The sequence below is a fragment of the Pagrus major genome, chromosome 4 (genome assembly GCF_040436345.1).
Source record: "Pagrus major chromosome 4, Pma_NU_1.0".
In the NCBI taxonomy this organism is placed as follows: domain Eukaryota; kingdom Metazoa; phylum Chordata; class Actinopteri; order Spariformes; family Sparidae; genus Pagrus; species Pagrus major.
In genome coordinates, this window is record NC_133218.1 from 7,402,229 (window position 1) to 7,421,098 (window position 18,870).

The 18,870-nt window shown below is 40.5% G+C and overlaps 1 protein-coding gene across 1 annotated transcript in view; it reads left to right on the forward strand.

Moving 5' to 3' along the window:
- The window catches only part of LOC140994660 (A-kinase anchor protein 13), a 122,166-nt gene extending 105,252 nt beyond the window's left edge, over positions 1–16,914 (forward strand). The window contains 10 exon segments of the mRNA XM_073464396.1: positions 904–986; positions 1,111–1,299; positions 4,156–4,302; positions 5,828–5,901; positions 6,623–6,667; positions 8,523–8,570; positions 8,719–8,991; positions 10,199–10,378; positions 10,769–11,060; positions 13,959–16,914. Coding sequence (XP_073320497.1) covers positions 904–986; positions 1,111–1,299; positions 4,156–4,302; positions 5,828–5,901; positions 6,623–6,667; positions 8,523–8,570; positions 8,719–8,991; positions 10,199–10,378; positions 10,769–11,060; positions 13,959–14,011 — 1,384 coding nt within the window. The 3' untranslated portion in view covers positions 14,012–16,914.
- Positions 16,915–18,870: the final 1,956 nt, after the last annotated feature.

An 18,870-nucleotide genomic window follows, 5' to 3' on the forward strand; every position in this document is an offset into this window, starting at 1 on the left:
ATGTATGCTTGTTGTAGCCAGAAGAACAGTTTTCTCATAAGTTTTACTTCAGCATGTAAGCCCAAACGTGACCTAACCTGTAACCTCTACTGCAGAACAAACTCTGTCCTCAAATTGCTGTACATTCAGTATTGGCCTCTTAGGGTTCACCTATGGTGTGTCTGTGTCGTTACCCAGGAGTTAGACCAAGCCCAGTTCACTTGATAGTAATAAACGGTAAGCTGCGACAGAGCACTTTGCTGTCAGGAGGATTAGCACTACTCTACCTGGGGATGGGATGTACTCAGGGACAGTCTAATGCTGGATTGGCTTCAAGGGCAGCTCGCTATAAGCAGAGGATTATTTGACTGCAGCCAGCGGGAAGGAGAGAGATTTAGTACTCTGTCTCCCTCTTTCTCTCTCTTTCTCTGTCTGACTTCTGTCAAAATACAAAATTGAGATCAGGCTATTGGCAGGAACGGAGGTGATAAAAACAAAAATAGTTTTCTACTGATGTTCTGTCCCTCTGTTCCACCAAAAAACATATGCATTCTCTCAGGGTTGTCTAATCCCTGTCTAGAGAAAGTGTTGTCCTGTGGTGTCGATGTTGGTACGTACTGATTGGTTGTAGATAAGGCTGGAGCTAATCATTATTTGCAGTAATCCTTATTTGAAGACTTGTTGAGTCTATAAAATGTCAGATAATAGTGAATCAGTGGCATTTTTGTGTGATTTGGCTGTTAATTTCTGTCAATCAGCTAACTGATTAATCAATTTAAATGCCCCGTCACTATTTGTGAATTTAGAAATAGATATTGTATGTGATGTAGCTTTTGAAATGTTGGTTTGTAGATGTTTATTCGTGTATAATTTATAAGCTGTAATTCTTTGTGTTTGTTTTTTTTCTTTCACTTGGTTGGACAGGGATAGAGATGAAGATGAAGGGATTCCCAGTGAAACGGAAGATGACAAGAGACAGCTGGAGACTAAAGCCAAGGAGATGAGAGGTGAGAGAAACACGTTTGGAGTGCTGGTGTGAAAGCAAACCGGGATAAGTTTGCTTCAAATCACCACAAAATGTTTCCCTCACTCTCTGTTTCTCTTTCTCCCTCTCTTGCCTCTGCTGGTCAGATCTATTGAAGCAGAAGGACACAGAGATCATGTCTCTGCTGGAGGAGAAGGTGCAGCTCTTCAGGGGGATGTGGGAGGGCTTGAGTACGGGCGAGGAGGTCTGCCGGCAGGGTGAACCTTTCTTCAGGTCAGCCTGCGGCGTGGAGCCGCCCAGGGGGGCGTCAGTCATGAAGGATGCCCTGCAGGAAGGTAAGAGAGAGAAAGAGAGTGTTTACAGTGCGTGTTGTGTGTTCATCCAGCATTTTTAACTATCAAGCAGAACTGACGGGACTGAATAGAGACAGAGAAGCAGACAGTACTGTATCTCAGTTTCCATCCACATATTTATGGTTGCAGCTGCAACTTGGATGTCACCTGAACACACACAGATTTTTTTTAATCAATAACCACCTACACAATATCATTTTTGTCAGCTCACACACATTTCACACATTGTATAACCCTATGTATAAAGTGCAAGTTGTAGTTGTAGCCAAATTGTTAGTACATAGGAGAGTTACCTGATGGAGTTTTGTTTTCAGTCTCGCATGGAAGCATGAAATACACCCAACAGTGTGTTAAACAACACTCAGGTCCTGTTCCATTGCTTTCCCCATTAACATAGGCCAGATGAGGTTTTTAAAATCTGACACTGTGGGACCCACGTCAGACAAAATCAAGACATCTGTTCTTGCACCATCCACCCCCTCCTAGTAAACAGGAAGTATAGGGGCTACAACAATTCAATATTTGTTTGCACATTGGGAACACAATTAGCATCAGGCACTCACCAAATCCTGGTAAATTTGAAAGTGGCTGGTAGATTTGCTTCATTCACAAGCCAAAAAAACAATAACAAATTTGAACCAGTGGACAAAAAAGTTAATTTTGCACCCTACACATTTTGAAAACCTGTGCCCTCAGTTGGGTGATGGTCCTTCAGAACAGAACTTTAAAGGTTATATGGGGGAACAGGAAGACTTTTGTTTAAATCAGTAGCTACTGATTGAAGGAACTACTCAAGAGACTTGAGGACCAGGCTGTAGTTTTCATTTCAGCCAAATTCATTTATAGGTACCACTGATAGCACAACTGTTTCTGTTCAGTTGTCTATTGCAGTTTTCATAACATGCTTGTTATGTAGGATCATTCAATATGCCACTACATGTGCATTAAAGCTAACTGTCCAAGATAGAAAACAAGATACATTTTGACTCATTGTAGGAAAAACACTCACTTGTTTTTACTAATGACATTAACAATGGCTCTATTCCATATCGAGTGTCCCCTAACGCCATGTCAGTGAGCCCACATGTACAAGTAGCAAGACCCTGCTATTGGAACATCCACACTGAAGAGAGCTATTATTTATTAATCACACTTTGAATTTCTTTTTATGTGAAAATGTTCCATTTGGACAACCATCTGGAGGGCTGAGTGACCTCGACCCCTCCATGCTAAGTAGATATTGAACACGACATTACACAGGAGTTTAAGTACATATCCATTTTTTTTGCATGCATCTGATTTTTATGTTAATCAAAAATGTTTATTCTCTTTAAGTCCATCCGATGGGCACTTTTTCTCTGAGATACTTGAAAGGTCAATGGTTTGTGGTTGGATCTAAACAGAGCTTGAGAGAGCAGAACTTGTGGGAGAGAATGTTTGTGTTTTAGGATGATTCAAGTAGAGCGATGTAAGACTTTAAAGGAGTCAAAGTGTGTTTTCGGATTTTATTCCAGCTCTGCTATAGCAGCTCCACTCATCAAATGTGAATGCGAAGAAAGCAGCACAGACTGAGAGAGATTCTGTATATGGTGACAAAGAGAGAATGAAATGTGAAGGATGACGGAGAAGAACAACACATTCTTTGCACGTTAAGACACGGGTCTAGACATTTCTAAGCAGAGAGTGAAAAACTGCTCCAAAAATATACATATGACAAATATTTCAAGCCTGAGTGCATCAAACAGTATTCTCCAGCCATTTCTCTTGTTGAATCATACAATCTTATATCACTGCTTTCCACTGAATTTTGATTTGTTACAATTTATTTTTGTATTATGAAAGATGTATGAGAAAATACAAAATCAGGCTTTTAGTCAAAACAGTGATTTTTTTTTCATTCTCATCATTTCCTGGGCTTTAAAAATGTAGAAAAAATATACACTGACTGAAAAAAGATGCAGTTAAACAGCATTGTAATATTTGATGTACCAAGAGCTGTCTTGTGGTCTGTGTATTTGCATTCTAAATAATACACACTCAGACTGTTTTTGGTGTTGCGTAGGGAGGACTGAGCCAGCACAGATGCAGTTCACTCTTAATGATTTTAAGTAGTGCTGCCAGCAAAGTGTTCCACGAAAAGGTGTAATTGTTCACAAAATCCCAGGAAGTGTTGTATAGTTTACAGGTTGTGTAACTGACATTCAACTATGAATTGTATTCAGCTCTAATACAGGAACAACTGTATGAAGGAGAGCATCTGCAGTGGTTCAGCTTTTTAAATGTAGCAGAAAAGGTTTGGCTGTGCTATTACAGAATGTGTTTTTCACCTCTTCCTTCTAAAGCCTGGAGCAATAATTGTCCTTATTTGATATGTGAATTGGCAGAAGTAATGTCATTTCTTCTGCTGAGGTTATCATGTTTTACGTCCAGCAGCAACAGCTTTGTTTCCCTTATTTTTAGCGGAAAGGTCACAGTGCTGCGTGATCTGTATACACATGTGGATACCAATACTGTATGTGTCTCTCCACAGTTCATATAATTTTCGATGGTAAAGATGCTTAAACTTTGTGTAAAAGAGCTCTGCGGTTCAAACAGGTTGTCAATAGTTGCCTAGCAACAGGAGCCAGCAGCAGGTTGAAAGCAGAAGTGCCTGGTAGGATTCATGAGTGCAGAGCTGAACAGTAACACAGTTAGCCAGGATAATTCACTTACTGACCTGCACATTGATGTTTGCCTCTGTGTCTGTGTCTGTGTGTGTGTGTGTGTGTCTGTGCGTCTGTGGTGTGTGTGTGTGTGTGTGTGTGTGTGTGTGTGTGTGTTTGTGTGTGTGTATGACAGTGGAGACGTTACAGACGCTGGTGAACAGCAGCCTGGGTGGGGCAATGGCCAGCGTCCAGGAGGGAGGAGGCGTGGGGCCGGTGTGTTTGCCCCGCCGGGCCGAGACCTTTGGAGGCTTCGACAGTCACCAGATGCACAGCAGTAAGAGTAAGTCTGCTGCTGAATGCTTGTTTTCTGTGGAGAGATTGTGCACACCAGCCAAGTGGTCAGCCAGACTACACGTTTGAAGCCTGTAACAGTCAAAGGCACTGAACCCAGACCTGCTGGTGTAGATAACTGCATCGAGTCAGTGACTGGACTGCAAATGTGCGGTGACACTGCTGGAAGCCCAGCCCAGGTCTGAAAAGTAAAATATTTCACTATTTCACCCTAAACTGATTTTTAGTGGTCACATAACTGCAGGCACACACCCAGCACTTCCAACAATGCCCCTGTTCAGTGCAGTTAGATAAAACATTTTTGACGGGGACTTGGACAGCAGAGCTGCTGCTTCCTGAGGGGGACGTGGCCTGGGGCGCTACCTGTGAACTAGCGGCTTGCAAGCTCACAGGGACTCTGCTGAGGTCCAGACTAGCCGCACCTGGAGAACTGATGAGGAAAAATGGCACTACAGAATCTTTTTATCACTGTGGTGTTTTTAAAAGCGTATTTCACCCTTTAATTTGTTAAAAAAAAAAAAATATTAACATCAGAGGCAGTGTGTCGAACAATTGCAGCATTATAAACTAATATTAGAGATGTGTGGAGTGAACAGAACCACACACTATAAGTAGGTCAGATACGGTTAAAAAGTTAAAGGAGGGCTCAGCAGAAGCGATGTGATTTGCACATGTAGAGAAGAAAGGGAATTTAAAGGCAAACAAAATGCAACTAATAAAAACATGAAATGAATACAAACACATGCTGTGCATAATTTTAATATGAAAAAACAAAATGACTTTATGCTGCATCAGTTCACTGAGAGAGAGAGATATACATTCAAACACCTGAAATTATTTGTCAATTCATTAATTCATTAATTAGTGAAACAACTTAATCGTTAGCTATTTTCAGAATAATAAACTGAATATATTTAGGGTTTTTTGGACTGTTGGTTGTGCAAAACATGCTGTTTAAAGATGTTACATTTGCTATAGGAAATTATGACGGACATTTTTAGACTGAACGATTAGTCAATTAAAGAAGCATTTCACCGGCTGAAAGATGGCCCTTGCAAAAGGTCAAAAGGTAGAAATCCACAACAACCAGAATGCGCTGCACTGCAGTAGAACTGTAAATTCTCCTGTGGATTCATCAATAAATACATAACCATGAGGCAAAACGCTTAAAAACAAAAACCTAATTTTCACAGAAAATGTATTTTATGTGTTGATCTTGTTTTATCACTTTTAATACCATTCGGTGTTCATTATGCACATTTTGTTGCACAATGAATTGTAGTGGACACCTGTCGCTGACTCTCAAATATTTCTGGAGAACAGAAAAGACTTTTTACTGTCCTAACTGTGATCTCATTTTAAAGAGACAATTTCAACATCTGACAATATTAAGATATGATAAATGTTCCATATCACATTGTGTCTCTGTTCTCGTCTGGTCTTGCAGTGAACCTGAATGTGTATTATTTGCTGCCTGCCTCATTCTTGTCTCCTGTGGTTTCCCTTTGTGTCAGGTGGAGACAGAGATGAGTGCGAGGATACGGCGGGAGATCTGCGCAGGACGGAGTCGGACAGCGTTTTAAAGAAGGTCGGCATCTCAGGAGCCAATTATTCTCTACTCTGACGCTGTGACGCCCCCGCGCCTCAATGAGAACCTGAGGCCATATGTGGGGGTGCATTTGTCCTCCAACATTAACAACAATACCATTAAGATGAATTTAGCTGCTTCTCTCCCTCCAGTGAATTAGCCTCTTGACTCTCCCTGCCAGGTCCCGTTGCTAATGGCGACCATCAGTTGTATAAGAATTGAGCAGTGGATGAAAATGAATGGGCTGCCTTATGGTGCTGCTATTGTAGCTCCACACTGGATTCTAGCCTTTGAAGTCATATATCCTGCAGCTGGACTGCACATAATTGTTTCTTGAATGTTTTAGTGGAAACTGAGCTACTGTAGTGAGCCGTTTAACAAAAGCATTTTTTCTAGTCTCTGAACCAACTCGACACCAGGCCATTCCTTGTTAATTGTACATGAATAAAAGAGCAGTACTTGATTTTTATTAACATTTTATAGTGGGCATAGAGCCAGAGTTCAGAGGGGGTTCAGCAGGATGTGAAGGGAGTGTGTCAGAATCAGATCATTAAATATACAATCCATAGTTAATTTAAGCATTATAATTTCTATTCTGTTCTATTCTATATATGTAATATATTATGAAGTCATCGTTATTTCAAATACAGCTAGAAGCTAGAATACACTAGAAGCTGTGTCTGTGTGCACATACTTAGTGTGTGTTTTTGTGTGTGTGCAGGGAGGAAACGCCAACGTGCTGCAGCTGCTGAAGAGGAACAGTGAGGTAACTCTGACTTCCTGTCTCAAGCTCAATTACAGCTGCTGTTTACATGGAAACTGTCAAAACTCTGTGTTACCATCATCGCTATCGGCAGCAATAAATGTTCAAGCTCAAACAGTAGTAACAGAAGTAGTCGTTGTACTGTAGATGTTTGTATTAGCTGTATTAGATGTTAGTAGCATTATTTAAAACACTTAAAACACAGGAGGCCATTAAAGGAAGAAGTGATTTCATAAAATCATCTCTACAGGAGCAAGCTTTCAGAAGAGTTTTAAATGAAAAATAAAATGAAAATGAATTATGCATGAGAATAGAGTAAGCACCACAAGCAGTGCAAGTATAGTAGAAGTAGAATTCACCAAGACAGAAAAATATAGCTTAAAATTCACATTAATGCCACAGAAATACCCCCCAGCCATAACACCAAATGAATAGAAAGACAAGACAAAATGTCTGCAGCCATGTTAGCAGCTCTGTCGAGCTATAATTACACACAGGGGTTATTTAAACTAACATTTAACTAACTCTCTGACAGTAATGCTCACATCATAATGTTTCCCATACTATCCATCTTAGTTAGAGTAATTGTCTTCAGTGTGTTATTTATTTTTTTATTCATCAGTTTATTTGACAGGGACAATACATGTAGGCATTACTACACCGAATTCAGATGCAACCAACGCATTATAGGACTTCTTAGCAGTGTAATTTGCAGTCTTTGTCCCTGGTTAGGCTTTTGAGGCATTAACCACACAATATAACTCTCTAAAATAGACATAAAAACTAACAATAAAACAGACCTAGACAAGCAGCCACTACAGACAGTGACACTGACAAAGACCACAGTTAAGAACAATGACTGAAACTAATGATGAAGTTAACGTGCTAACATTTGCTAATTAGCACTAAACACAAAGTACAGCTGGTGCTGATGGGAATGACATCAGTTTTGGTCATAAACCAAAGTACTGGACATATTAAAATGTAACCTGAAGATGAAACTAATCACCAGAATTCATCCTCTACGTGTATCAAATTTAATGGCAATCCATCCAAACACTGTGAAGATATTTCACTTTTTTAGATAGCGATTACATCAGGTTTCCATTATTTAATACAGTGCAATAAACAATTGATAACATTGGAAAATAAGGGTAGGTGATGAAGGTCATAATATACATTGTTAAACAAGCGTACTGTGCTTATATACTTCGATTAAAAATGATCAATGTCAAGTTTAATGATGTATGTAGAGGCTGATGTTTTGCTGTCATACCAACTTTATCTTCAATAATAAAACAGTTACTAAAAAAAACAAAACAATTGGTGACACTGTCTGCATAAATGTATGGAGAAGTTATGAAAAGATGCAGTGGGGCAGATTAACTCAAATATCTTTGGACTGATGGTCATTCAACCCAAACAGAGCACGAATGCTTCCAGTTGACTATTTAACAGAAAATACAACATGTTGTGTGTTAGAAATGCTTTTTCCAGCAGTTAATTGGGGCATTGTGTGCCTTAGTAAACATCAGTGACAGCTGAAAGCTCAGTGGCCTCGTCTCTTTGTCCATGTTTGAATAGAGAAAAGGTCACATCACTGTAAACTCCAGTTTGTTTAATGCTGTCTTAGTCCACTGGTAAATTCATATTACATTCAGTCCACCACCGGCGCTTACTGAAAGTAAAAGTCAATGTTTAGAATGAAGCACTGCTGCCATCCATGGTGCATTTTAACGAGCAAAGTCAAGTGCAGCAGTAAGCAAGACGATATCAAACAGACCATGCAGTAGAACAAGAACACACCAGGATGTTTCAGTTTACAACATGCTCAGTGATCTCTCTTTTCTAACAGCAGGTCCTCAACAGTGTGTCCAATCTGCATCTCCTGCTCAGCACTCTGCAGGTAAGATTAGGGGGGAAACGATGAGGTGAAGAAATATGATTTGAGATGCTGATTGAGACAGACAAATGAATATCTGTAAGAACAACACCAGGAGTGATGTGTCTGATCTCATCTATCTGCCCTGCTGCTCTGGCTGTGTCTCTCCCAGGCGGTGGTGGTTCAGCAGGACAGTTTCATCGAGGACCAGCGGCAGGCCCTGAGTGAGCGCTCCTCCTCCTGCACGTCTTTATCGCGGCAGACCTCGCGGCCCAGCTCGCTGATTGAACAGGAGAAGCAGCGCAGCCTGGAGAAGCAGCGGCAGGAGCTGGCATCCCTGCAGAGACAGCAGGCAGCTCATGCTGAGGAGAAGAGGAGGAGGGAGAGGGAGTGGGAGCTGAGGGAACAGCAGCTGACTGAAAGGGAGGGGCTGCTCCGCACACAGGTAACTTTGCATCATTTTCTACGAGTTTTGTTCTAGGCAGCTGTAAGTCTTAATACAACACCTGCCAATTTTCTTAACAGCGGGATGGTTTTATCCTGCAGTCATTCACCTTGTACAGTATTTTACCTTATACAGTACAATGTAATAATGTGCAAGGCATTCAGGGTTTCCAGCAGTGATGGCAGGCTGCCTTCAAAAACATCCCTTTGTCTGAAAAATTCCACAGCTGTCTTTTAAAGTTTAGTTTCACTGAGACTGAAGCTGCAGGGTCATATTAAAACTGAGGAGGATGCAAAGACGTCACAGTAGAGGCCGAGAGGTTTAGCTTAATGACTAAAGATTAGCTTAAATCTAGTGTACTAAGCCAGCTGACTCAGGCACTTTGCTGATGACTTGTGAATGGCTAAACAAGTATAGAAGTCTTCTAGGTTGAACTGTCAAAATAAACATTTTAGAATTGAAATTAACTAAAAAGTTTAAGTGAACGAGTTTCCTACAAAGAACTGCAGTTTGTGCTTTTTTGCCAATGTTGGATAAGCTTACTGCAGTTCTTACTTTTACCTTGGCTGAATTTTCAGTTTCATGATAAGAGCCAAGCTGACTGACTTTCTTACCTTTAAACACAAAATAATGTGTTACTAGTAGAAAGTGAAAGAGGGAAGAAAAAGAAAAGCAATTTATTTGCTTTCAAAATGTTGACAGTAATTCAAGTCTGTTACAGAGACTAAATATTTTACCCAACATCGGTGACTGCCAGGTTTTCTTTTGTTTTGTTTGTGTTTTCTGACATACCGGAGGAAGTGTATGCACAGGAATAGTTTATTTACTTCAAAACAACGGACACATCTTTTTAAATTAACTTAATATACATTTGTCAGTGAGGTGGAGACATATGATTCAATGTGAGCATGGATTGGCATTAATAACTAATGATCTTGACGAGTCTACAGTGAACCAAAAAACAGACAAGCCGATGTCTAGTTTATCTGTAAACATGAGACATTTCAGACAGAACAATAATGTTCAACACTCAAAGGGTTTTGAAATTCAGTTTCTACCTCAGATAATAGTTTCATTCATTTATTGTCAGATAAAGGAGCGTTGCGTTAGTCTGAAGGTCTTCAGTTTTGTAATATCAATTTACACAATGATGGAGTGACTGCCAACATATCAATAAATCCATTGATGCACCTCCCAACCACTGCAGGAGGAGGAGATCCTGAAGCGACACAAGGAGCTGGAGGAGGAGAAGCAGGAGCTACAGAGTAAGAAGGAGGAGTACCAGAAAGACCTGGAGAGGCTGAGAGATGCTCAGAGGAAGCTGGAGAGGGACAGGGAGGCTGTGCAGCGACAGTTCGACAAGATGGAGGAGGTCCGTGTGGCTGAGGTGAGCAGGGACACTCCTAACAATAACGGAATCTGTTGTTCCCTGCAGGAAAATCACTCTCTGTTGCCCCTTGGCTGCAGGGGAACACAGAATGAGCTCAGCAGGTTTGGTGTTTATGGATGCTTGAACCTGGGTCCTCTTGAAAGTGAATTCAAAAAGCTCTTGGCAACATAAGCAAACAGTGCTGCATCATAATCCAAACAGTTATATTTTCAGGCATTTATTCCAAAACCTGTATATATAGATAAACAGTTTTCATTTCCCACCATTATGCTCTTTTTGGAAACATTTATCCTCATCTTTTATTCACTTGCAAAAACATTCAGATATGAATACATATTCACTCACAGATGTAGATAACAGCTGTACATCCTTCTTACCTCCTTCCAGAGGACTCCCTCTACGACGTCAGATGAAACCCAGTTCCCAGGCAGCTCTCACTCCCTGGAGCTGGACCCGCTGGAGCTCTCCTCCTCCCTGCCGAGGCTGCAGCCCCAGCGGTCTAAGACCAAAGGGAAAGGCCTAAATCCCTTTACCTCATCCTCCACCAACCCCAACCTCAAGGGCAGTGAAGCCAACCACCAGATCTCAAAGAGCCTGCTGCAGCTGGCCAAGAACAAGAGCAAAGAGGGCAAGGAGAAGAAGAAGAAGAAGGGCAAAGGAGGGAGCGCACAGACGGCAGGTAAGTTGGAGCGGATGAATTTACATTTAGTTTAATCATTCAGTGAGTCAGCAGGTCGGAGCTGAGTGTTTTTGTCAAGGACACTTCAGATTAGACACATGGCATTTAGTTATCAGAGAGAGGAGAAGTGATAGGTAGATGTGTGGGAGGGGGACGTCATTGGACAGGCAAATGGATGAAAAAGATTAGAAGAATTGATACATGAAGCCCTCAGGTGTTTTCAGAAAGACAAATTTAACCCATGTATGAGCACAAAATTACAAGGTTTCCCATTTTGTTTCACATTGCAGTACATGGTGTGTGTCTAACCCACTGTGGATATACGATCAGCTATGACAAGGAGTGTTTCCAGGGGACATTTTTCAAATAACAAGCCTAAAAACGGGTCTTGGCTGTGACTTTGATGAGGGCAACAGACCTAAAATGTTATGAAGATATTGCCTATAAAAATGCGAAAAGTATGAATGTGGTAGTTGTAGTTAATTACCTTTTTTAAGAGAGATAATACTGTTTATATTAAATAATTATAGTCTTTTATGTATAAAAACGGAGAATACACACTGACTAATACATTTACATTATGATTGACAGCTGATATTAAAGCAGTTTATGTTTCACACGTGAACTCAATTCAGATCCATACAGCTTTGGGCAAGAAACCCCAAGAACGTTTCATGTATTTGGACTTTTTTCTTCAGCTAAATGGCCCATGCCAAAACCTATAAAATCAGTATTACATTTCCAATAAACCACCTGTATTAAATCAACATGAAACACAGTGGCAGTCTGTAAGACCGACATTTATTACCGAATGACACTGACTCTTAAGACTTTGATAATAAGTACTCATCATAGCCTGTAAAGCCTGACATCAATGTTCCGTCTGCTGATGTATTTTAAGGACATTTTTCTTTGCAAGTTTCAGCTTGCATCACACAGCCTCTTTATCTTCTATGTCTCCTTCATCTTGTAGTGAATGCAGCCACAGTCCACTATGATGTACTTTCCCGTTTTTCCCTCAGGTCACTCATTGTTCTGTGCTGCAGTGCTGCTGGGTCCTAGCACCAGCCACTTTCATGTCCTGTGATTCTGGAGTCTATCCCTGTGTCCCAAATACATACCAACTGTATACAGTCTATACTCTATGCTGATCTTTAAAGTATACTGTTCATGTATTGGGAATAAAAATATAAACACAATTTATACTAATAGGTAACGACACAAAACAAGCACAGACAGACGCTTTGCGATTTGGTGCTCTCCACCGTTTCTGAGCGCAACTCGGCTGTCGTAAATACAATTGCCATGTTTCTGTAACACTTTGTCCTATGTAACGTAACGGCTAAACATCTATTGCTAGCAAGTAGACAACTTCGCTAACACAACCAAACGTCAAGACAGAATTCTGTAAGCAAGCTAATATTAGTCTGCTAGGCTAACAGAGCTAACTTGTAGCTAAACTACACCGCAGTTACAGGTTGCTCTCAGGAAACTCTGTATATCACAGAGTTGAGGCAGAGCAGCCGGAGAACTTTAGAGACAAAACCGGAGAACATCTTCTCCTTTAAAAAATGATCCCATTTCACCTAAATCACTGGTGCTGTGTGTACCTTCAGTTACACAGTGCAGAAACAAGCGACAGGGGCGCGAGTGGCTGAGACAAAGACACCATTCACCCTATTACAAGACACTGTATCAACAAAACGCTTTCAAAGCTGTACAATAGTTCAATTATGTTGCCATTTAAGGTGCTATTTGTAAGAAAAGTTGATTTTTGAGTCTCATTCCCAACTCATCAAAAACTGACACTTTAAGATGGCGGCCGACCCGTCCTACATCCCAGGGGTCATTATTTGACGAGTTTGGAATGAGACTCAAAAATCAACTTTTCTTACTAATAGCACCTTTTAAAGGGGCAATTTGTAAGATATGGCCAGGATTTTAGTTTGTAACTTTCAAAAAATGAACCAAAATTATATTATAGACCTGCAGTTTCAGCTGGGAGATACAAGCAATGGATTCGCTATTAAGTCCAATAAATAAACTCACAAAGTGTGGAAAGAAATATTCTTAACACCTTGCTAAAAGTACAACACCTAAGACGAACTTAAATGCCTCATTAACTCATCATACTCAACACACTTCACTCAGACTCGACAGAAACAAAATAAAGCTCCCCAAAACAGTCTTGGTTTTTCACAAAATGTAATATTAGTAGTAGAGGTGTCCCTGCAGCTCTTCCATTTACTGTGTGCACTGCATTGTGGGTGTCCATCAACATCATCACACAAAAATCTTATTTAATTTTTCAGCAGGCATAGGGCTGTTTGGAGTACTGTTTTTGTTATGTTGAGCACACTACATAATCACAACCTGTTTAGTATGTAGAATGAATTTTAGATGCAGCTTAGATTTTAGGGGGAGCTTAAACAGCCTTAATGTGGTTTGGAGATGCCTCTGACTCCACCTGAGTGTTTTATGAGCATGAAAAGACGTCTGTTTTTGTTTGTGTAAGTGTCCCTGTATTTAAAGAACAATGTCGCACATTCAACACAATAATACACACAGTAGGGGATGCATACAAAATACATTTGATGTGAAAAGCATTGATACACATGAAAGTAAAAATACATTTGTAGATATGAAAGGGAGGCTGTGATATGAGCAGCGAGCTAACATACTGCACATGAAGCAGCTTCTGTCAGCCCCTGAATGGGTGTCAATGACGGCTCAGTGCACTGTGCTTACTGTGTTTGATCAGTGTGAAGCAGGGTGATGCTGCTCGCTAACTCTCCCCGGAGAATAAACGTTACAACAAATCAGCAAGCAAAATCCTCTTAGAGGAAGAATCCTCTCTTGTGGAGCTGACACTGACTCCTCTTCTTCTCCTCCCTCCAGACCCCCAGCACCGCCCCGATCCTCCTCTGGATGGAGAGATCTTCTTCTGCTGAGAGAAGTGGCTCTTCCTCGTCCTCATCATCACCATCATCAAACTATAACAGCCGTTCTGACATCAAAAGGAGTGTGTTACTGCCAAGTAGTAGCACTGCAGTGTACTACCAGGCTTGTTGGCACCTTTAAAGTCAATAAAATTAAAAATAATTTTCCACATCATAGTGCAGAGCTGTTTAACATTACAGCAAGAACAAGGCAGGAAATGTATTTTTACATCAAATCTCACTGCTCTTAGTTTCTGGAAATATTTTAGGGATTCTGTTTTGGTGTGCAAGTATGAGTATGTACATGACGTACATAAAAATAGAGTACATTTTTTGGGTATTGAAAACCCCTCGTTTTCCAAAGATGGTTTCATGAAAGAGGAATAATTCCTTCATTTTGAAGAATGATACATTTTTGTGCTAGAGAATCAAATTGAAAACATTTCACAGTAGATTACCTAACAAGCTCTGCCATGTATGTCACAGGCTTCGCTGCCTTTCAGCCCCCAGTTCAGCAGTCCGTCCTGTTATTAAGTTCCACACCAACAGGCTGTTGCTTTCATTAACTGGGAGCCTTTTCCATGTGACTGAACCCACACATACAAGGATGGAGACGTACCCAATTCAGCTTGGAAACAGATATGAATGTCAACGAGCTCCATGTGGCACTGGAAGCTCCTCACTCCTAATTATCCATCTCATTGATAATTAATCCCGAAACAGTGTCTTTCTTAGTGTTTGCTCCAGTGTTTCATTCCACATTGAAAGAAATGTGGAGCCTCACAGTCCTTTACTCACTGTTTGAGAAGCAGATGTGATTGCATCCACTGATTTTGCCTCCAGTTTGTAAGCAAAATGTGATTGGCACGCTACCTTCAGTAATCCTCCGTAATGACTCTATGCCATCAATCACGTTCCCTGGCTGGGCTTTAATGTATTTGAAGTCTGGAAATCTCCATTTTGGAGTGAAACTCTTCAGATGTGCGTGTCTGCTTTCCCAGACTCAACATTAATGAAAGGATTGAGACATATCTTCCTCTGTCTAATGGCTCAATTCATATCCTTTAGTGTGTTTTAGAGCCTTGGATGGATATTAGCTTGATCCCAGCTTTATCTGCCTGTCAATGGGCTTTTATTCAGCCCTCATCTTTCATCTGAGTGACGACGAGCGGGGCTTTTCCTTCGTTTTTTAATTGCATGTAACTCTGCAGGTAGCATACTAATGGTGTCTGTCTGTTAAAGGGTTCAACTCTCTCTTTCAACCTCCCTCTTTCAGTTGTGATAATAGACTCGGTAGATCCACACGGATGATGGTTTTAGGAAATGGAGGCTGCTAATTTAGGTACAAAGCAGCTAGTTAGACAAAATGAGAGAGGACATTAATTAAAAAACACCAAATGATGTTATGTGTCCCTGTTTGGACGTTTTAATGACTAAACCTGCTCAGCAGGTACCGCCTGAGTCTCTGATCATTTCAAATTAATCAACACTCATCAGTGTTGTTAAGCACTTTGGTCCTGATATGTTGATGCATTTATTTTGTTATCAGTGTGAGATATCAATCAAGGCGAGCTTTGTATTCTGTGGGACTTTTTAATCGAGGGCACTGATGCTCATCAAAGGCAACAATGATCCAAAGCGAGATAATGTGTTCAAGCGCATAAAAGATGCTGCGGTTCCATTTTATTAGTGTTTGAAATGATAGAAGGGGGGGGTGGGTAGCTATTATATAATATTTCCAAGGCGACCTGTCTGACCTGTCTTAATTTTTAAGCCTGTGTTTTAGCCCACTGAACCCAGACCGGGCCACACAACTACCTGCTGGACAGGTAGGAAGTAAAAACAGACGACAAAAAAAACCCTTTTCCAGTGAATTACAGAGCATCACCACTGAACTGCTTTCTTGCTGCCTCTTTTGTCTCGTCTTTAAGTGCTTGTTTGTTAACTTGCCGTCTGTATTGAGGATTTGACTTCATGTCCAGGCTGGTTTATTATAGTGTGTCTTCTAAGAGGCTTACAGGGCCAGCCAATTAGTTGCTTCATGTCTTTTGTTTATGGCTTTGGTGTAATCCTGTCAAAGAAACACAGGAACTGGCTTTTTTCCCCCCTTTTGTCGCTTGAGGTGTGTTTTGACCACTAGGGAGCACTGCACCTATGACTAATTTAGTTCCTCTCACACAAAAACAAAAACACCCAGAAAGTATGAAACAGTTTTTTTAATTTCTTTTTTATACATATTCCCCCTGCTGTGAGCAATTGACATATTTTTCTCAGCAGGTCATTGCCATACAGAGATAATGTGATGAGCGTGGGCTCTCACACTCTGTGACATTTTCCCCACGGCATTTGTAATTGACTTGCAGAAACAAATAAGTTGTCAGAGATTGTAATTGGTTATTCAGTGGAAGCAGTCAGCAGCAGCTTTAATATGAAAAAAGACGGTCGAGCGGTTTGAGGGAGCGACCGGGCAGAACCACAAACCTCTTTCTGTAAGGGACAATCAGCAGACGCGAGTCAGGAAAATGAACTCCCTCCCTGATGATGATAGGCCTGTCCACGAGACGAGTGTGTCCATCAGGTGAACCCTGCGTAGCCTTAAATCTTAATGATAAAATGCACTAGAGTAGAACCCAGCATCTTCTCAGGAGACAGAGGAGAGCTTTTATACCTCCACTATGAAAAGAAGGAAATGTTTGTACTATAAAAGTGGTACAGAACTGTTTCATTCCCAACCATGTAAAAAAGGGCAAAGACAAATGTAAATATGATTTATGTATAAAACAAATCAAATGTAAAAAATGTTTTGTTGGTGATTTATTGCAACATTTTGTAAGAATGTTTTATTTATGTTTTATTCTCACCCTCTGGGTGATGTAAAGTCACATTTCTCTCATAATAAAAAAAATCATAATGGACATTTTAAGTGTTGGTTGTTAAGTTATTGTTATCAGTTGTCTCCATCAAGAAAAATGGAAATACATGAATATGTATTACGGGTATTAGCTCGTACTCACTTTCTTGACAAAACGGCTACAGGATCTATTCATAATTCTGTCCATATCATACCATATCTGCTGATTATTTGATCTGTTAATGTTTTACACACATATTCACCTATACCTTTGCTCAAGCTACTGTCAGCCCAGTCCATACAAAGAGAGACTGTGAATGAGACAGACATGCCAGACATTTTGACTTGTCAAAGCTGGAAACGCTCAGGTGGAATTTTTAACAATGATGGCTGCATTCCATTTAGGCGAGCTAGTTCCAGGGCTCTGGTATTGTGCACGCTCACTCACTGACCTGGCTGACTGGGTGGGACACAGCAGTGGTCACACCTGTGCCTTTCCTGCTTCAACAGGTCAACGTGTGCTGTGAAAAGGGTCAGTTGTTGCTCAATCGATGAAGGCGAGACGGCCGAAAACGTGGTGAACATGTTGTACAACACTTCTTCAGGACAGGAGAGGAGATGTGTAACATTTTAAATTTTGATGTTATGGTACCCATACTAAAACAATGTTTAGTATACAGTAGTACTACTACTATGCGGTGCATTGTGTTGATTATTATGCTGGAGTATTACATGGCTCCATGTTTGCTGTGTGCTGATTCACTACAACAATTCAACTACAGTACCTGTAAAAAGTATCTTGGAAGAAATATCTACTGACATATAATCTGCAACTACTAGTCTATTGGTCTTATTTGATAATAAACTCAAAAATATATTGATATATATTTGGATTGTGGACTTTTGGTCAGGTAAAACAAGTTGATGAAATCACCTTCACTGTTTTCTCTCATCTAATCGGCCAAACGATGAATTGAGAAAGTGATCAGCAGTCTGATGGATAATGAAAATAATTGAGTGATCTCTACAAAGTGATCTCAATTTATTACAAATAAGAAACACAAAATACTTTATTATTGCATTAGTATTCATGTCAGAATTCAGTAGATGCACCTCTGGCAGCAGTTCTGTGTAGATAGCTCTTTATCAGCTTTGCACATATGGACAAAACTGCTCAAGCTCTGTCATGTTGCATCTGGATCATGAGGGAGTGAAATGCAGCCACAAATCAGTTTCAGATTTGTTAAGTGTTTCTTCTTCTTCTTCTTCTTCTTCTTCTTCTTCTTCTTCTTCTTCTTCTTCTTCTTCTTCTTCTTCTTCTTCTTCTTCTTCTTCTTCTTCTTCTTCTTCTTCTTCTTCTTCTTCTTCTTCTTCTTCTTCTCCTTCTTCTTCTTTTAACCACGTGAGCACATTATTAAGTGATGTGAGGGAGAACTTTAAATGTCAAGATGGGACCAAAAGATCAGGAAACAAAGCAGGACTTGTGCAAAGGCCCTCATAATGAGCAATAATACTCTAATAATACCCTCGAGTTTATCTTGGTCCCTCAGGGTCCGGGGCCCCCAGGCAGTTGCCCACTTGGCCCATTTGTCACCCCGGCTGTACAATAGTACGATTTTATTTTGTGCTCCTTTTCTAATCTGTTATTTCTCATCCTAACAACAGCAATGAAACACCTTTCTGTGTTTATTTGCCCACTTTATTACAATAAAAACAGCTTTTCTCATTAATTCACTTGTTTTGTTTCAGAGGCAATTCAACCACTCACACTAAATTCTGTTAATGGTTTGATTTCCTGTTTCCATTAGTTGTGGTACTGCTGCTTGAGCAGCGCTGCCAGAGGAAAAAGCTGACAAGGATCTTGATGGATTGACAGCAGAGCTGGCACACAGCGACGTTCCCACCTCCTGATAAATAAAGAACCAGCTGCTTTAATCTCGCTCTGCGTTCTGCCTGCTCAACCCTGCAGTGTTTTGCCTCTGGAAACCTCCACTGTGAGGATTTCTCAAAGTTTTTTTTT